We start from the raw sequence: 20463 nt of genomic DNA on the forward strand, positions 1-20463 counted from the left end.
ACACACTTCAATTATGTCAGAATGTTGCAGAAGCTTAACTACACAGCTAAAGGCTAAGTTGATCCCTAATGAGAGAATGATATTAAAGAAGTGAAACCTTGCAACTGAAGAGTCAACTGAAGCCCTAATACAAGATGTTGACTCCATACATCAAGATATTTGAAGATGGTGCTAAAAACACTCCAGCAAGAGGAAATACAACGGGTGTCTATCCTGTTATGAGAACTTCATTTATTAACCCAAAAAACAAACCCCGCAAAGTCTAACATTTCCAGCAGAAAGCAAGCTACCAGTAGTCATACATGCTTCTAGCACTGTGCTTGGGTCTTCTACATTTTTTGCATTACCATGGCTTTTGTTGGAACTGAAACAAAGCTTTCCAGACCAAAATCTGGGTAAAACCATGTTTCTGAACTATCTTCATGATTTCATTCCATTCATTAAGCTGCACTAAGAAGGAAAGGGGATAAATCTGACTGATGCTCCTCATTTACACACCATGGAGGAGAAATCTCAGTATAGCCAAAAACCCAGGACATTCACTCTTGCTTTCTGCGCAATATTATCAAAGCCATCATATAACATCAATCCCCACATGAAAACAGGCAGTGCTGTCAGTAATATCATGGGAGAAGATTAGGCATTAATTCTTTCCTTACCTTTGATGCTTGTCGAAGCCACCGCAAATACTCTGTGAATGTATCAAAACAAATGTAGTAGGTCTGGCTTTGAGGTCCAGAAGAGCTGAATGCTAAACAGTGCTGGTGCTTTTTCACTTCTTCCACCTATATTCAAAAGACAAAAAAGTATAAAATAATTTATGCAAACATTTTATATACATAAATGCATAATATTATATATCATCCATAAACAAATATTTTTATGTGTGCATGCACGTGAGTGCTTCATTATTTTATTAATAAAATAAGGGCCAAGAGGTAAAGCTGTTTAAGTAAAGTCCTAAAGGAAAAGCTCTCAAGTATCATTAAAGCTGGGATCTGTGGGTCAAAGATTTTAATCCACTGCTTGCACAGATTTTGTAAACAATGAACAGCATTTAACTGGAGACTTATTATCGCTTAACCTAAGAGCCGAGTATTATCTAGATTTGTTTTCAAAACACAAACAGTAAGATTTTCAGCACAAACTAATTTTTCAAGCACTCTTTGGTTTTTCAAAAATAAAACCAAACACTTCCTAGTGAAAAACTAAGCAAAGGTATGTAAATCAGAAGGGCTTGGGGCAGGCCTGGGAGAAGTGTTTAGCAATAATCTTCTCTAGTTTGAAACATTTGCTGGCAGTCTTTAAGAGGTAGAATGCAAAGTAAAAATCATTGCACCTTTTTCTTCTTTTTTGACATATTTGAATAATCAGGTCCTCATATGGATAACCTGCCAGAACTTCCAAAAATGTTTTCTGATTTCTAGTAAAAAGCAAACATTAATAAAAGATTAACCTCATAATAGGTATTTATGCTGTATTAATAGATCAAAGAGAAGCAGCAATGGGCACAATGTTTTGCTTTCATAGTTCAAAACTTGCATTGATATTCTTCCCCTAGGCCTTAATTAAATCCTTTGATACTTCCCAGCATGCTAGACACACCCCAGAACATATCCTTGCTGATACAATACACTCAGTCCCACACAATTTCTGACTTCAGTGGTGGCTCAATAAAAAGTACTGGTGTACATTTTCCACAAGGTATTATAAGGAACTGAGGGAGAATATTTTCAGAGTGGCAAGCTCAGACACTAATCCTGTCCTAAGTGCCCCACACCCAAACCTGGTTAGCAGAGGCCTACAGCAATGACCTACTTCTCACCAATTCCATGATGTGCACCACACTTTGAAGGTTCACAGAAATGCTAATAGAGGAGATGCTGATGCCAAGATTTTACTGTAATCACTGCCTGTAGCTGCTTTGGAAGAGAAAAGCCTAGGAAGGCCTAAAACTTCTACTTCCCAGCAGCAGCAACCAAAAACAAAGCATACAATTGCTGGGGAAAAGGTTATGGAACATCCCTTCATTAATTCTTCTGGAGGGAAAAGGAAGAGTGGGAAAACTTTCACTGGGAGAAGAGAGTGACTAGAAGAGGAGGGGAAGTTCCACATAACTAGGAGAAGCACATTCAATATATTCCAGTACAGAATATTCAAGTATAGTTTCATACTCAGTAGGGTCAGAAGGGACCTGAGCAGATCATCAAGTCCGACCCCCTGCCATGGCAGGAAAGAGTACTGGGGTCAAACCACCCCAGCAAGGTGTTCGTCTAGCCTCCTCTTAAAGACCCCCAGGGTAGGAGCCAGCACCACTTCACTTGGAAGTTGGTTCCAGATCCTAGCCGCCCTGACAGTGAAGTAGCGCCTCCTGATGTCTAGCCTAAATCTACCTTCTGCCAGCTGTATGGCTGAACTGGCCTTGTAAATATGGCACTATGAACTTTTCATAAGTATATTAAAATCTCAATGGATTACTGTATCAAACATCCTAGTACAGAAGGTTAAGAGTGACTCATTGGGTTATTTTCTACCTTGTATGCAATCATCACCAATTACAAAAAAGTGTGAAGGCCAGATGAGGACTCCAGTTACACTTGCATAACCCTACTGCCTTCAAGAGGGTCTCATGTGCAACTATTTTGATGCATCAGCAGAATTCACTCAAAATAAAACTCTGGTTCATTCTCATAGTAAGCAGTTTCCTTACTGCTGTTCACTCACAATAAGTCACTAATATACCCCGCTCCACATACATAAAAAGATGCACTGAAAAATACGGTCTCATTCTCAGGGGACATCCACACTAAGCATATACTTTAATATTTGCAAGTGAACACTGGCCTCAGCTACTGAGTAAAGTGGCATATTAGTCAGCAAAAGCAAAAACAAAAATCCAGACCTTTACATATGCACCTATAAAAAAAAAATCTGATGCGTGATTCTACAACAAAATGAACCGAATTACCCTAATCTCTTCCCTTTCGAGGACTGAATCTAAAAACTTTAAAAAGACAAAAATTGAAGTGAACAATGGCACAATTAACTTGGCAATAGATGCTATGCCTAACTGTAAATATTTTTAAAATCAGCAGGCAAACAGAACGCAAGTACTTTGGGACAAGAACTTGTGTCCAGAAAGCACCACATGGCTTCTGCAGTGTGAAAAATAAGACTGGTATAAGTAAACTCAAGCATTAAAACTCACTTTTCCACCAATTAGAGGGAGGACATGCATCTTTCCAGTCTGGCTCTCTTTCACTGATGATACTATTAAGCATGTCCCACAAAGGATAGCTTGGCGTCTTGTCCATCTGTTGACTGGCAGATGAATTTTCCCTTTTCGAACATTGTACATTCCTGAGAGCTGAATCCGTTCCGAGTTGCCAATGCTTTCGGGCCTTCCTGAAATGGAAACAAAAGCACACACTAATTCACTGAACATTTTTTTTCTTGTCTCTATCCATAATGAAGATCACAGGCAGTCAAATGAAGACCAAATTCAGAGCTATGCAAGTAAATAAGGGGATTTTAGCATTATGGCATTAATACATGGATACCATGTTCTGCCACCTGCTGCCCTGGATATAGAACAACCTGCTTCCTTCGAACCTCAAAATACACATTTAAGTATTTCCAAGGAGTCACTCAATTTCTGCTTCTTCTACTTCACAAAGATTTCAACCTTGAGTACACATGCTACATAGGCCAAGCACATATATCTTCTTGCTTCTCTGTTCTGCATTAATGTAAAAAAAACCTTACAAACCCATCTGATAATTATATTTCACAGATAAAATGTAATACACATTGTGAATCCTTTATTAAGTAGTACTATCAAGCTGTTGAGATTTTAAAAAAACAACAAAATTCCATGCTGAGGCCATTTACACATCCGTGAGTATTATTGTTCTAATGAGGCTGCATACTCAAAAGCCACAGCACTTCTGCCTGCGCTATCATACAGAAAAAAATATATCAAAACTACAAACAAGGCTAATAAATTATCAGTCAAATGATGAGCCTGACTCACTTAAAGAACTGCTTATATTTCAAAGGTAATCTCTGAAAGAGAAACTTAACAGTGACATTCAATGGCAACTGATTATTATGTACCATGTCCCCTTTGTCTCTGGAGGCATATGTCTGAATATCTCGACCTCAAAAAAGAAAGGAATTTGATTGTCTTGTTCTTGTATGAAGGGCCCATCTGTATCAAATTACACTGACCATCAAATCTGGCATTATTCTAAGTCTAAGTCTAAGTCAATACAGGCTGAGGACCAAAATAAAAGCCCTGAAGGACAGAGCAAGTGGTTCAGTAAACTTCCATTGCTGCAACTTGAGAACATTGCTCCTTGTTCTGTCATCTGCTGCCACTGAGAAAAGTCTAGCTCAGTGGTACCCTAACTTTTTGCTGGGTATGCTTGATTGGAAATGCCTGGTCCATCTGCAGGCTGGATCCAGTTGGTGCCCCCAATCGGTGCTGGCATGGCAGGCACCATCTCACCACAGCGAGGCAGGAGAGGGAGACAGTGAGCCCTGCAGGGGAAAGGAACTTGCCCTGCCCCATAGAGAGGAAAGGGGCATGGCCCAGTAGAGAAGAGGGCAGGACCACGCCCCAACCCAGCCTGATATGGAGAAGGGAGCACAGCTCAGCCCCAACAGGAAGGAGTAGTACTGTAAATCAAACCTGAAAAGGATATGCCATTGCTTGTAGGTTATTACCATTTATTAATGACCCTAAATTAAGCAATGGCACTGGCAATCAAACTCATAAATCAACAACAGCAGCTTTTGCAAGCATCCCTTTCAAGTCCAAGAGAATCAATAAGATAGCAGATATTAATCCCCAGTGACAAAGCTGGTATGAAATGCAAAGAGATGAAATAAAAATAAATATTAATTTAAAATAAAAAAAATACATCTTAATCTTGATGTTTGTGATGATCAAAGTCCAATGATACAGTAACTAACAACTTTAGTAACTATGGCATTAAGTCCCACATCTTACAATCTTGATGGAAAAAATAGCATGATGCAAGTTTGATATGACATGGACTTAAAAATGGTCAAATAATCAACTTCAGTGGAGAATCCATATCCCAAAAAGTGACATTTTAAACAGGGACTCCCCAGGGATGCAGTCTTGGCTCAAAGCTATTTAGTTAACTGCATCACCCATTTGAAAACAAGCTATAGAACCACCACTAATGACAAAACTCAGTAGAGGGATAATTAACATTTAAGTCAGGTCAGCTTTCTACAACAATCTGAACTGCTTGCTAAGCCAAGCTCACATGAGCAACATGCGTTTTAATATAGCCAAATACAGCTTCCTATGACTACAAAGAACGTAGGTTACACATAGGACATGGACAGATGTAATGCTTTGACCCTTCTAAATAAATTTTAAAACCCAAGAGTTTAGATGTGCATTCAACTTAAGACCAGTTTAAAACTTCCTTGAATGTTTTAAAAGCACTCTGGAAAAAAACAAGTACTATTTTTAGCTGATCTTCTCTGTTATGTGTAGACACAGAGTGTTTTTGTGTCTATTGTTTGGTTAGCCCTCCAGGCATCCCAAACTGCAGTGCTCCTCTTGTCCAACACATGCAGGGTGAGGGACTGCTGTGCAATGCAGCCAGGACACTACTGCCTACAGAGGCTAGTCTGGAAGGGTGGGGAAGCCTCTATGTCCCTTTCACTCTCCTGCTAGGCACCACCCAAAGCCCATTTGGGGCAGGTGGGATGGGGGGCAGTGCAACACCCTGCTCGTGTTATGGTTCTCTGGGGGCTGGGGGCTTCACCCCAGTCCCCCCACAAGAGGTTCATGGCTTTTCAACCCCTGCTCCAATTTCCTATTTCACCTGTGGGTCCCAGACAGAGAGGGTCATACAGCTACCCTAGCACCTGGCAACCATTCCACCCTCCATCCTGCTCCAACCCCAATAGTGCCTAGGACCCCATTGAACAGGATCAGTTTCCTGTGATGGGGTCCAGGCTGTTGCCCCACCCACCCGCCCCACATATACCTGTGTACTCCCAGTCAACCATACAGATTATGGGTGAAGTCTAACAGCCAACCAAATCAGTCTAACTCAAAGTTTTGAGGAGGACAGTAGAATTTGTTTTGTTGTGAGCAATGTATTCTAGGGCTGTGCAAAGCTTTCGTCCCCAATTCAATTCAGCAGAGATTCGGCCCGATTCGGTGGCCGAATCTCCAAGTCCATATTGAATCAGGAGACCCTTTAATCTCTCTGAATCAAATCAGAACCCTCCAAATTGATTCGGAGAGATTCAGCAATTCGGACATAGATACAGCTTTCAATATTTTTCTATATACCTCTGGGTAGCAGATGGCCGTGATGCTGGGGTGCATGGAGTGTCCCCAGGAGTGTGGGGGGGGCTACCTAGAGAGCCCAGCAGCAAACTAGAAGTGGACCAGAAACATTTCTGGTCCATTTCCAGGTCCTCTGGGGAGCATGCAGCCCCCCCGCCCCCCTGCAACCTCTGGCTCAGCAACTGGTGCCTTCCTGGGTCGGGGGGGGGGGGAGGGGCACCTGGGGTCCCTCTGTGGCCGATCACTGAGCCAGGAGGGTGCAAGGAGGCTCCCCTGCATGCTGCCTGGTGGACTGGAAAGTAAACAAAGTACTTCTGGTCCTCTTCTAGGTTCGCTGCCAAGCATGCGGGGGCCCCCCGCACTCCTTTGGGACACTCCATCCACCCCTGCATCACAGTGATCATAAGCTGCGCCTGGTACCTCAAGGTATGTAGAAAAATGTTTAAAGCTACATCTTTGGCAAATCAGCAATTTGGCCATTGTGAGGGGGCCAGGACCCTGAGGGGCCCGGCCCGAGCGGGGAATCCCGGAGTTCCGCCCCGCTTCCGGGTCCGGGCCCGGAAGCCGGGCAGGGAACTTAAGGTTTCCCGGAACTGGAACCGCGCCGACGCGGGACCGGCGCGGGGAGATAAAAAGGAACCGCCTACCCTGAGCAGGGGAGGACGGAGGCTCCGGCGGGAGCCTGTCGCAGAGTCGGGAGCTGAGAGGCCGAGAGCCGCGGAGCCGGGAGCGGCGAGGCCGGGAGCGGCAAGACCGGGAGCGGCGGAGGCAGGTACAGCCGCACCACGTGCCACGCGGCGGGAGCCGGCAGCGGCGAGGCCAGGAGCCGGGGAGCCGGCGGCGGCGAAGCCGGGAGCCGGAGGTCCAGAGGCAGCTGGGCCGGGTGCGGTAAAGCCGGGAGCCGGGCGGCAAGGACCGGCGGCAGTGAGGCCGGCCGCCACGAAGCCAGGAGCAGCACAGCACCAGCCGGCAAGGCCGGAGGCGGCGGAGCCAGGGGGCGCAGCAGGCCCCGAAGAGACAGAGGTACAAAAGGGACCGGTGGCCGTTGCACCGGAGGAAGCCGGGAAGGGAGGCTGGGTCGGAGGGACCCTCCTCCGGCGGCTGCGGGCCGCTTGGCCGCGGGGAAGACCCGCGGGCGGGGGGGGCAGAGTTGTAGTTCCCCCGGGTCAAGAGAGTGAGACCCTGAGGTAGAGACGCCCCAGGACTAGTGGAGCGATCAGCACCAGGGAGACTAGGTGCTGATAGGACTCCTGGTGAGGGCCCAGCAGTGGGGGGTACCCTCCCACTGCGGAGCTAGGACGAAGACAAGGGAGCCCTAACGGAGGCTCCCCACCCGGAGGACCGGGCGAGGGTGTAGGGGGGGAGCCCTCAGGACCCCTGGACCTTGGAGGTACTGTACCCCACGTGGACCGCCAGCTTCCCGGCAAGGGTGAACCCCCATATTTCCATCAAGTCGTGGCAGGCGAGAGCGGCGAAGCGGGACGGTCCAACGCGTACCCCTCCTCTCCAGGGGACATCCGGGGATCGGGGTCCCACGGTAAGTGGCGCCCCCCCCCCATCCCCTTACAGCCATATTGGCATCGAATCTTCAGATTCAGATTTGGCTGAATCGAATTGGGGGCAGTGATCCAAATCAACGAATCAAATTGCTGTCCCCAATTTGGGCTGAATCCGAATCAAATATAACCAATTTCACACACCCCTAGTGTCTTCCTCTTTTTTGGCAGCCAGCCAATCTGGGTCTTCCTGCCTCTTCAGAGTTTCCCCAGGATTCTTCTAACCACTGACGCCTAGAAGGTACGACAGTACGAGTAGTCTACCCCTCCACCCGGTGGCATTTCAGTAGCAGTCCAATCCTTAAAAGGCGATGGTTCTGCTTAGAACCCTTAGCAGTGTATGTGTGGACACCTTTGTCTAGGGATAATATGAACCAGTTCCCAGTGATGTTCTTAGAATGGTTCAATTGTTATGTCTGTCCACACCTTTAGAGAATGGGGAATTATATCCTGGAAAGCAGCAACTGTAGAAAAGGACTTTAAGGATTAGAGTGGAGAGCTAACTGAACATGAGATCCCAGCAAGGGCTAACAGGGGTAGCACGAAACAGGAGAATATTGAGCAACATCAGGAAGGTAAAATGACCTCTGCATACAGCCTCAGCAACATCATTATTGGAATACTGCATCTGGTTCTAGTGTCCCTGCTTCAAAAAAAGAGGTCATAAAATTGGAGAGAATTCAGGCAAGAGTCAGTGGCATGAATGATCAAATGGAGGATGACAAAAAAAAAAAAAAAAAATCAAACTGCTTTACAGCATGAGTTTAAGAGATTCTCAGATATTTAGCTCATCCAAGAAAGAGCCAAGAAACAGTACACAGGGAAATATAACAAACAGATCTTTATATGAAGTTTGATACATTCAGACTAGGATAGCAGCAATACTTCAATTATGGAAATCATTTCTTGGAACAAATTGAGCAGTTGACATCTACAAAATCAGGACGGTCTTTAAACAAAATGCTCTCACTCAAAAACATGGCCATGATACAAGAATTAATGAGTTAATATTGTGGCCTGAGCTATACAATGGGACAGAATGCAGAGTTTTAAAACCTAAACAATCTTCTAGCAAATAGTGCTTCATTATATGAAAGTTAGAAAAGTACTAAGGAAAAATACTAAAATAAGATTTGGTTTAATGAAATAGATAAATCTATTTTCCCCTCATTTTCTCCTTCAAATCTATATAATAACACACATCTGGTGGGGAAGAAGGGGGAGAAAATTATCATTGATAATGCTACATCTCCCTTTGTTACCTGAAAATACACCTCTTGATCATACTGTTAAATAGTTATCCCCTCCTATAAGATTGTAACCCCTTTAGATTTAGTGGCACAAGAAAAGTTTGATCCTAGTTCAATTTACAATAGCAAAGAAAAATGCCATAGCTCTACCAGTTTAACTACTGAACTTAGTCTGAGCAATAGATAATGTGTTATTAGTTCAATAGTTGTAGTGGGCAGCTATATCCCTTAGGGTGCAGGTGATCTGAAAAAAACTGTTTAGCAGGAAGCAATCTTGTCTACTGAAAGATTAACCTGGACAACATGCAACTTTAAAAAGATCAAGAGATAATCATTGCCAAGAGGTGAAACTAGGCAGGGAAATCTTTGGCTCAACAAAAAGATAAGAATTCGGTCAGAGTGAAAAAAAACTCATGATGCTGCTTGCTGTTTCTCACCTCTGCCAGGGCAGCAGGTGGCAGAACATGGTAGCATCCCAAGAGATAGGTTTCATAGAGAAAGAAAAAGTAACTGCTATGCCTGTGGTGGAAGGAAGAGAGTAGCCCAAGACCAAGAAATTTACCCACACCTTTAAAGTCTGTTGGAAAATCATCACATTATGTTACAGGCATGGAGACAAGCACGATCACAGAATGCACAGCAAACAGATACTAGAAAATGATGGGGTTTGCATGTTTAAAAAAAAAAAAAGAATCAAAACAATTCTGGAGATCTTGAGAAACTTCAGAAAGATTTATTTTCATTCCTGTCATGATACCAAAAAGCACATTTGGAACACACCCATGTTAGGATTTTATTCCATGTGATATTTTAGGGGAGATGCTACAAAAACAAACCCTAAAGAATTCTGTTAACTTGACAATCATAGCTGAGGTGTTTTAAGCTTGTCCTGAGACCTTGAGGGGAGCAAGTGGTATTTAAGTAGGGGGAGAGATAGGGAAAGGGAGAGAAAACAAAACAAAAAATCCATCCAAACAAACAACCCACATAAGGTCCAGATTCTAGTTTTAAGGTAGTCATCATGGAGCAGCCTGCTATCTCAAGTTAAACTGGCATGCATACAGTCATTTTCTGGAGAGTCCCATAGTAACATTACTTTCCTCAAAAACTGCTTAACAGTGGTTGAAGTGAAAAGTATTAATTTTTTGGACAGACTTATTTTATAAACAAGGGAAATTTAAAATATAATATTCTAGAATATCCTGAGTAAGATGCAATATTTTGCTGTGCAGAAATTCAGACTGATTAAGTCCTTCCAATTTTTGGGATGAAATAATGCATGATGTTCCAAGCCACACCCTTAGTCTTGATTTGCAAAAAAACAGCTTAATGTTGGGTGCGCACATTTGAAAACACTAAGAGAAAAATGCACATATTTTAAATAGTTTTCTGCTATCCTGCCTAATAGCTGTGTACAAGAGTTTTATGATGTGGGACCTTGAGACTCCACTACCAGACTGGAAGCAACTCTGGGTACATGCAGAAACTGAGCTGCATTGTCTACTGTGAGAAAGCAAAAAAACTTCAGACCATTTTGAGAGTTACAACAACTGGGTTTGGAGTCTGAAAAAGAGCTATTAGCCCTCCCCACAGAAGGCATATGGGATGCATTAATGTCATAAGTTATAAAATAGTGTCTCATTATGGGCACAAGTACGTCCAGAAAACAGGGAAACTAGAATGACTGATTAAATTAATTGTGATATTCATTATCATCAATCCAGTTTGAAAACCACAGTCAATAAAGTTATTTATTTAAATAACTCTGCCCACGCCAAATCAACAAAAAGAAAAATTAAATGTGGACTCTTGTTCTTGTATAAATTTCCTGATCAGTTTCATTTTGTCAAAGGCTCGTGCTACAAAAATCTTCCCCAAGCTAGACTGACATTAAACCTGCTTAGCTGGAGAGATTTTTGTCAGAGAAAAGTCTATGAATTTTACTAATGCTTCAATTACTTTTCATATTTACAGTAGCGTTAGAGTGATGTTGTAGCCGTGACAGCCTAGGAGTTGAGAGAGGCAAGGATTTTGAATGCAAGATAAGCTTTCAAATGGAAACCATTCTTATTCCAGTCTTGAAAGGTCCTGAAGAACATCTTGCATTACAATGCTTGTATAATTCTAGCCCAACTATGCAGATGGTCCCCCCCCCCCACAAAAAAAAAACCCCCCAAAAAACCCCCATCATCATAAGAAACCCTTGCCTCTTTCATACTTAGAGCATCTGACCTGCTGGAGCTGTTATTCTGCTTGTATATATCCGTAGAGTCAAGAGTTCTATATTTTCAAGAGCGACTAGTGATAGCGACTCAGTTTTCAAAATGCCCCATTTGAGGCATCTTAAAGGGATCCAATATTCAGAAAGCAAATGCACAGCACACCTTAGCACTTGATAAACAAGCATGAAACCAAGTGCCCAAACACTGAAACAATGTAAACCACTGGTCACTTCTGAACATTTCTCTCAACATCCATTTGAAAAAAAAAAAAAAAAGAGCAAATCTTGAAATACTTCCCCATGTCTTGATGGACACTTGCACCATTTTGGTTCACATTCCTTATAGATTAATTCTTTATCTAAACCTACTCATCGTTACGTTCAGGGATCCAAGAGCATTCAAATTAACACAGTGTACAGCAAGCGAGGTATTCTTGCTGAAGATGTTCCATAGTTTGACCTCACCTTCCTTAAAAATCACAATGAGACTTTACATGCAGCTGCTTCAGGACTGATTCATCATTTGCCTCTCCATCTCGCTGCCTTACCAAAGTCAATTGTGTATTAAAAGAGGAAGGGGTGGGTGTTCATATATTATGTCCAGTTTTATATCCAAAATAGTTCTATAGGAGTTAAGTTTAGCCTATGAATTAACAGTTCAATGTCTAGTACTTAATAGTACTAAACTTTTTACCTGAAAATAGAAGCAAACCAATGCTTCCTGACTACATTTCTCACCTTCTAAAGAACTATATTTGCAAAATAAATTCTACTGAAATAACAGGTTACCTGGCATCCCCCCTCCCCCCCATCCGAAAGAAACTACTGCTACATGCCAGCAAACTCATTTCTGGAAAAGAAAGTACACACGAAAAACAGAAGCCCTTACAGACACTCAGCACTTCCACTGTATGAACACCTCCAAAGACAAGTGTTTGCAACAGAAGGTATGGTATTAGAAAGTAACAGCAGGTTTACCACTTACAATATCACTGACTCCCAACTATTTAAAAAAAAGTGTTTGTAGAACCACTTTCCAAGACACTGCCAGTATGAACACAGCTCATATATTTCATGACTTCATGGAAGTTCCTCTCTCAATCTCTCTCTCTCCTGTGGAGACTCATTACCAAGATCTACTATTTCAAGGGCAGTCAGCCTGATGCATGTGTGCTGCAAGTGGCATGGGCAGCTTCTGCAGCACATGGCAGATTGGTCAGGGAACAGAAAGCAAAGTAGCTGAGTGGGCAAGAGAAGGGGTTTAGAGTGGAACTCAGGGAGGGAATGGAGCTTAATTTGTGGTATACTTGCCAAAAAGGTTGGCTCCCTTCCTTCCCCCCCACCCATACTCATTTGATTACTCCTCACATAACTTCTTTCCCCAGCCTCTGTCATTGGACACCACTTCAGAACAAACAACAAAATCAGTTTGTCAACCCACAAAAGGGGAGGATTTAATAAAAATGGGGTTAAAAGGCCAATTTAATAACCACACAATTTTTTCTTGTGTTAATAAATGTAAGGGGGCAAATTTATATAAACCAAAAGAATCCACAGTGGATTTGCTGCAATTTTACTAAAATTAGTTACAAACATGTTAAACCACTGCAATTTTTTGTCTGGGCCAGACCTAAAAAACAGAGATAACAGAGCACAGTAGGTGTTAAAATGACCCACTCTGGGTGTTTTCTGCTGCAAGCAAATGCAATGAAAGTGTCTCCTAGATCCAAATGAAGGACCAGACTGGGAAATCTAGGTGCTGCTGGTTACTGCTTCACGTTGGCAGAAGAGTTCAAAGCACTTGTTGGCCAAACTTGTCTTCACCATAAATGACAGATAAATCTGCCACAATACATTTGACCAAACATCCAACAGCAAACATCTGTAGACGCTTACCACAACAGGCACACAGATGCTTTCTTCTCCATGCACTCTTCTTCCTTCCCCCACAAAAAATATTCCAACCATCTGACAGAACACTTGCAGAATGTTCACTCGTGCATAAAATCTCAGAACCCCATAATCCCCCCATTTGTCCTTCCAACCCTCTACATATATTAACAGGTTTTTAAAACACAGAAAAACAGGTAAAGCAAGCATTCATTTCACTATGAAGAAGTGAAACTCAAGGCTATCTTGACCCATAACAGCTGTGAACACGAATTGCATGGGAAGGAAGGATGGAGAGAGACAAAATGTAATCAGCCCTTGGCTTCAAGCTCTCCAGTCTGGAGCAGCCTGCATGATAGATCTTTTGTTGTTCTGTGGCAATCCCCAACCCGCACCTTGACTTCTCTGGAAGTAGCACAGCAGGTTCCAGTTTGTACAGGGGACAGAAGAAAGGCTTCTGGAACACAAAGAGGAAGAGTTACTCAGAAAGCAGTCTTCCTCTTGCCCAACAAGGTTATAGAAGCATCAGTACCAGCCCTGAGGTTATTGCCCTGAAGAAACCATCATCTGGAGCCGACTGCCTAACAGGACCTTCTCACCTTGAATTCAGAGAGACGGGATATTTAAAAACAGTGCTGAATAAATACCACTATTCTTTAAGAACAATATTGAAGAGACATTGCTGTTCTTTAATCCAAGCATCCTCTCAGGACTTTCTCCTCACAGTAGGCTTAAAAACAGGATCAGGCTAATCCTTCAAGAATAAACAATTCTCCACCTTGGTGCATACCCACGATGAAAGCTTACATGGATATTTCATACCAAAAATATTTTGGCAATAGCCAAGTTATCCGTGCTTCGAGGCAACTGTGGCAGGATGCTTAGGGTGCCTGTCACTGAAAGCTGAAGCAGCTTGCAGAGCAGCCTGCAGATGAGGGTCAGGGCTAGTTTCAGAGTCAGCTGACCCACAGAGCTGGCAGCGGTGTTAGGGCTGAGTGATGGTGCCATCCTACTGGAAGGAGGCTGGGCTTATGTAGGATATAAGCCCAGACCCTGAGAGCACAGCTGGCAGTAAGATCTTGGAGCCTGCTGAGAGGCCACCATGTCAGCAGGATGGCTGCAGCTCTGGAAGGCCAGCTAGGAGAGAAACATCTGAGGCAATCTGGAGGTTTGGGAAGGAACTATGGAGATGGAAGAGGTTCCCAGGAACCCAGTGTGGGGTCTGGAGCCCTGTGAGAGGGGCTGAGTGTCTGGGGCCTATTGACCCCAGAGAGAGGGAGTAAGTGGGGGGGGGTGCTATTGAGGAGTTCAGGTGAGACCAGAAAGGGGGGGTGCAGATAAGGGACCTAAGAGGCGTCCAGGTGAGTCCAAACAGACGGTCTGCATTTGCATGTCCAAGGAGGGGCTGGCTAAAGGACCAAGGGGCCTGGCAGTCCAAGGAGGGGATGAGGGAGAGACCAAGGGGTCTGAGATGCCCAAAAAGTGATGTGTGGGAGACCAGGGGGTCTGAGGCCCAAACAGGCCAAGAAGCAAGAAGATCAAGGGTTGATGACGTGTGAGCCTTGGGGTATGACGCAGAGGTGGAACAAAGCCTTGAGATTGGCCCATAAGGCCTTGATCACAAATCCGGTGGTCATTATAATAAGACCAGGGCATCCTCCTCCATTCTTCCTAACAATCAATACCAAGGCATGGTGAGCGAGAGAGAAGGGGGGACTGGCTCGAGAGAAGGGTAAAGGAAAATTTTGGGGGGCTTCACTGTCACTCCTGGAGATGGTATCCTGTCTCAGTGATCTCAAGAAGTTCAGTTCCTTACAAAATTGTTTTCAGTGTCTTATGCACATGTATACAGGAATTTAAAAATCAGGAATGAAATTAAAAAACAGACACTGGCCAAAAGTGTAAGCTTTACAGGTATGGTAAGAATGTCTTGGTTTTAAGATCACACGTACTTGAAGTAGGATAGATCCCTGTGACAGCTCAATTTTGTCTCTTCCTATCCCCTCTGAAGTACCCCTCATGTATTTGAATCCTCAGTGTTCTCTGCAGTTTTCTGGGATGTCATGCAAAACCAATTCCACTGGCTACACTTCCAACAATTAAAGCAAGCCACAAGCAGGCATCCCAGAGGGAGTTCTATCTAATACTATGGCTATATCAGAAAATCCTCTTAGCTAACCAAAAGCTATATTCTGAACAAGGACCATCTCTCTACAATTACACTGATGCCACCGGAAGCCAAAGTTGTGGATAAAACAGGAGGGGTGGGAGTCTGGGGGAAAATGGGTCACCACAACTAAATGCTTAACATAGCTAATCATTTCATTTCAAGCTCAAAACATAGAGCCTCCACAGAGAAGGAGGAGCAGTGGAATCCAGACCTTGGCAACAGTTTGTTACATAGCTTTTGCTTTGCAGTAGTGAGGCTTATAATCACTAGTGTACCAGCATATAAGATATTTTTTTAAATTATGTTTAGAAGTTATAATAGCTCACCTTTAAAATGATTTCAAGTATTATGCCCTACAGCTGATCATTGTACCACTATTAAAATACACAGCACAAGTCAAAACACAGGATTCATTTGAGGAAGCCTGGGGTCAGAACACTGCAGCACAAATTAACAGAGCAGTGACTAGGGCATCAGAACTATATCTAATTTACAATTTCTCAAGCATTTTGATATAAAAGCATTAGGAAAAAAAAAATCAGCCACTGTGAAAAGTTAAAAATTGAAATCAGAGACTGTCTGGTCTCATATCCCACAAAAATCAAAAACGGGGGGACAAACTTTTACAAAATGCGGAATACTCCAGTGATCATCATCAACTCAGCTACCCACGTTCACAGTCTATCACAGCACTATCGTGGAAAAATCTGCTGTCAAGTAGCCAATGAACTAGGGTGAACTAGAAGAGTTAACCTTTTTTAAAAAAGTGGGAGAAACACAAATATAGTAAGCAGCCCATTACAGGTGCTGCTCAGAATAGTCACTGTTGTTGTATTTTGTCATCAGATTTTACAATCCTGTTTCAGTAATCAAGGATCCTCTCTGTAATGGAGGTAAAAGGATTATTTTAAATGCAGCTAAGCAGTGTGCCTATGCACAAGCTTCCTCAAGTCACAAACTGGTCTGCTAAGGACTCATTGTCACCTTTAACCAGTCTTTTTATCTACTGCGCCATCTTCTGATATTTACCACAAGTCTTGTGTTAACTGGGAAACTCAGATTTTCTATATTAGAGTAGCTGTTTATATGGGATATTGTAGTTCCACCTCCCAGATGTTCGAGACTGCTGTTCATCCACACACAGGTAGAAGGCAGGGCAGGGTAGCACCTTAAAGACTAACTTGTTCAGAAAGGTATCAGCTTCTCTAGATAACAACCTGCTTTGTCAGATGGTGCCAGATCTTTAAACAAGTTGTTTCCTTAGGCTTTTATACCCTTTTACAGCCCTCTTCTGTATATTCTACATATGGTCACAATATAGACCAGAGGGGATCAATTATTTTAGCTGGAGGGTCACTTTAGGAATTTGGGTGAGTTTTTGAGAGTGGGGGAAGGGGAGGCAATTGATACTATCCAACCCAGGCCCATCTGCCCAGCACCCACTGCCAGGGGCACCGGATGGAGCAGGCAGTGTCTCCATGGAGACCAGCCAGGATACCCATAGGCAGGGCACACTCAGCCAGGCAGATGGGATGGGCTCATGGGTGAGGAGAAGCATCTGGGAGCAGGACAAGTGGGTCTGGGATAACAGGGTGGTGACAGCACAGGGCCATGGCCTAGCCACGATCTGCTCCTTATATGGCAGAGATGTGCATGGAGTAGATTGTAGCTCTGGCCCAGACCCCAACCCCGAACCATCACCACCCCACAGTCTCGGCTCCAGTTTACCTGTCCCACTCTCAGATGCTGCTCCCCACCTGCCCACAGCCTTATCCTATCTGACCAGCTGAGCACGCCCTGCCCACAGGGGTCTTGGCTGGCCCCCATGGAGATCCTACTCACCTACTCCTTCCACCCCGGTGGTGCGTGTGGGGTGAATGGGTCAGAATGCCTGGGCAGATGGACTGGGTCTGGTGGCAGTGAAGACACTAGCGGCAGCTGCCGCCACTGGGGCTACCAGAAAGTGGAGTCTGGCCACCATGCTGTGCCACCCCACTGCATGCCTGGGGGCAGCAGGATGGGACACATGCACCACAGCCCAAGCCACTCCTTGTGCCTGGGTTAAGGGACGCTCCACAGGCTGGAAAAAAAAGTCCTTCAGTAGGCAGGATCCAGCCTGCGGGCCATATTTTGCCCACTGTTGCTATAGATCTTCACCAATTACCTTTCACAATGGTTCTTTCCTCAATCTGTCACCCTTAATCTATTTCTTTTGCTTCTCTATTCTATTTTGTTTTCCTACATTCTACAGCTATCTACATTTTGTTTTGCCTACAGCAGCTGTTTACGTTGCCTTTGTGAGCACTTTGTTTGCAGCTCATGGTGTCTGCTCAAGGAAAAAAAATTGGCATCAGTTATGCCAAGGCAGCTTTTCAGGCCTACAGCTAACCTCTCTCCCTCCCCATCCAATTCATCAGATATTTCACCAGTCTTCTCAAATTCTTTCCCATGCCCACTGTCAGTTTAAAAAGATATTTCAGAGTGAATATACAAAGACATAGCTATTAAGATAGCATGTAAACTTTTGAAATGTGTCGCTCAGTGCATCAGATACTTTATAAGAAAAATGAAGAACTTCATAAAAATGTCTTGGAGCTTGGGTCCCTGTTTCACAGCCTGATCTTATGCATTTCAAGTCTGTTTAAGTCAGGAAGTCGGCCAAGATAAATCAAAATGTCACTTGTGGATTCAACTTTGACAGAAAAGGAAGTATGCTAAAAAACAGTCCCAGGAACTTGAAAAGTCCGCAGGATAAATAATTAACTGTGGTTTTGGATAAATCTGGAAAAGAAACGTTAGGAGTGTGTCATGAATGGCCCTTCCTGAGAATACAGGAGAGAGAAAACAAAACCTTAAATACCATGGAAAAAAGACAAAAAAAAACACCTCCCCTAAAATGGCTAGCTAGAGATGCTTCCTGAAAATCATACGTCTCCATTTCAAGTCATAGCTCCCTGCCATCTGCACCTGAGATCTCAGTATGTTGAAAGGTAAAATAGGACAAGCTGACAGTGGTAGCTGGAGATCAGCAGAAGATAATTAAGGTTCATAATGGACCTTGCATACTTGATTAAGACCTGAACAAATTCTTACAGTCTCCCCTCCCCCCCACATCTTCAAAAATTAAACAATTGGGTCTTTGAGTATAAACTACTGGCATACTAGGGAGATGAAGAAAAAGGAACATTTTGACATCATAAAAGAAGGCAGTCAAGAATTTCAGAAAGTTTGTTGGGGGGAGCGGGGAAATGCTTGTTTTTTCAATTGTTTGGTTCTTTGGCTCCTTCACATGCCCTCAATAACTCCTTTGCACTAACACCTAGCAAACACATCGGTAGAGAGTTAAAAGATAGAGAGGCAGGGCTTGACGCATAAATGTCTGAAAGTCTTCGATGCTTTCTGTCATTGTTGTCACTGAAGTGGCAGACCTTGTTGTGAAGTATGATCGCTGGACAATGCAAGAAAATCTCATACTACTACTGCTGCGTAAGTGTACCTGCTCAGAGAGAGTCAAGTGCTGTCTAAGTCACATATGTTCACTATCACTAAATAAAAAGCACTGCTTAAAACAGGATTTGAAAAGTCATCCGTCTCACAGGCAAGAAAGGGAAGGAAGATGTCAAGGTTACGTCGTACTTGAAAAGCTACTTTTTAATCCTCCATGGATTGCAAGTATTTACAACACAGGAAAAAAAATCTATTCAAGGCACTTTTCATAATTATTAGGGGCAAAACAAATGTTAAAAATTCATTACAAGTGAGTTTGTCAGGTTATTTACGAATGAGAACAAAATGCCAAATATGTACACAGTCTCCAAGTTGATATAATCACCTTTAATACAGATTAATTATGGTGCTCATAGTATGACATCTTTATAAAAATGTTTACCTTACTACACAGCCAAATAAACTGCTTTAAAAAACAAAAAAAGAGATTAACTAATTATGCAAAGGCATTTTAAATAGGAAAAAACATCCTGTAGCCAAACAGATTAAATCTAATTGGAAATGGAGGACAGTTGAAACACTGCAAAGTTACCCAAGATAAAGATTTTGCTAAACTTTAACAGCATTAAGACTAAGTACTGGCAGTCAAAAAGCCAGAGGCTGAATTAGTTTAATCCTCACAGGCTAGTCTAACCTGCATAGATTGAACCAATGAGCAAGTGAACAGCCATTCACTTTTGATTCCAGAAATGCAGCCACATGCCTGCAGTGGCCCAAACCAGAAGATGGGGGGCACTAGAACATGCCTCGCTGCTTGGCTGGAACAGACACCTTGTGCCATGGCTATCCCACCCACCCTGTGAGGGTAGGGCAGGGTTTGTGGGAAAGGTACAAGTATCCTGGGATGCTGGGGGACTGAATTAACTGGAAGGGATCTGGGACAAATTCAATAAACCCATTCAAATTGAAATCAGTTAAGTCTGATACTACATCCATCCAGGTTTATCTTAAACCAGTTTCAGCCACTTTGAAAGTGGCTTATGTGCACTGAACGTCTGTTGTGTTGCAGATTTGAACCAGCTTTCAATTACTTATATTGGTTTATATGCAATTTCTGTCCCTAGCCTAAAGGGACGTGGAAAGACTTAACTAAACTGCCCATGCAAGTCTTCTGGAGCATGCACACCCAGACCAACAATGGAAGTATGAGATACGTGCTTATGAACAGTCCTTCACTCCTCAGCTAAAAAAGAGCAAATGCAAAGGGAGTAAGAGAGAATATGCAAGTAATTTAGCAGACAGATCTAATCTATCCTAGCACAATTCCATTCCCTGTGGAAGAACAGTACTAGGGAAAAGACTGACAACTGTTGTAGAACAAACAGACTGCACACAAGTGGCCACTGATTACATGAATTTGTGAGCACTCTTCAGGATGGAGGAATAGAATCTTGGGTGTAAATACTTCTAGGCAACCAAGTTAAATGCCTGCGAATTTCTTAGAGCTATAGAGGTACATCTTAGCTATGGAATAAGCAGCCTTTATCTCGTCTCAATCTGTGGTTCCCCAGAGCATGACCTGCAGG

General features: G+C 43.3%; 1 protein-coding gene across 1 annotated transcript in view; it reads right to left on the minus strand.

Moving 5' to 3' along the window:
- The window catches only part of PHLPP1 (PH domain and leucine rich repeat protein phosphatase 1), a 203883-nt gene that overhangs the window by 95168 nt on the left and 88252 nt on the right, over positions 1 to 20463 (minus strand). Inside the window, exons 2-3 of the mRNA XM_090039305.1 lie at positions 3209 to 3405; positions 660 to 785 (exon numbers count right to left, since the gene is read on the minus strand). Coding sequence (XP_089895431.1) covers positions 660 to 785; positions 3209 to 3405 — 323 coding nt within the window. The remainder of the gene's footprint in view (positions 1 to 659; positions 786 to 3208; positions 3406 to 20463) is intronic.

This window comes from Crocodylus siamensis, chromosome 3 (assembly GCF_052110815.1).
Source record: "Crocodylus siamensis isolate JL-2025a chromosome 3, ASM5211081v1, whole genome shotgun sequence".
In the NCBI taxonomy this organism is placed as follows: Eukaryota; Metazoa; Chordata; order Crocodylia; family Crocodylidae; genus Crocodylus; species Crocodylus siamensis.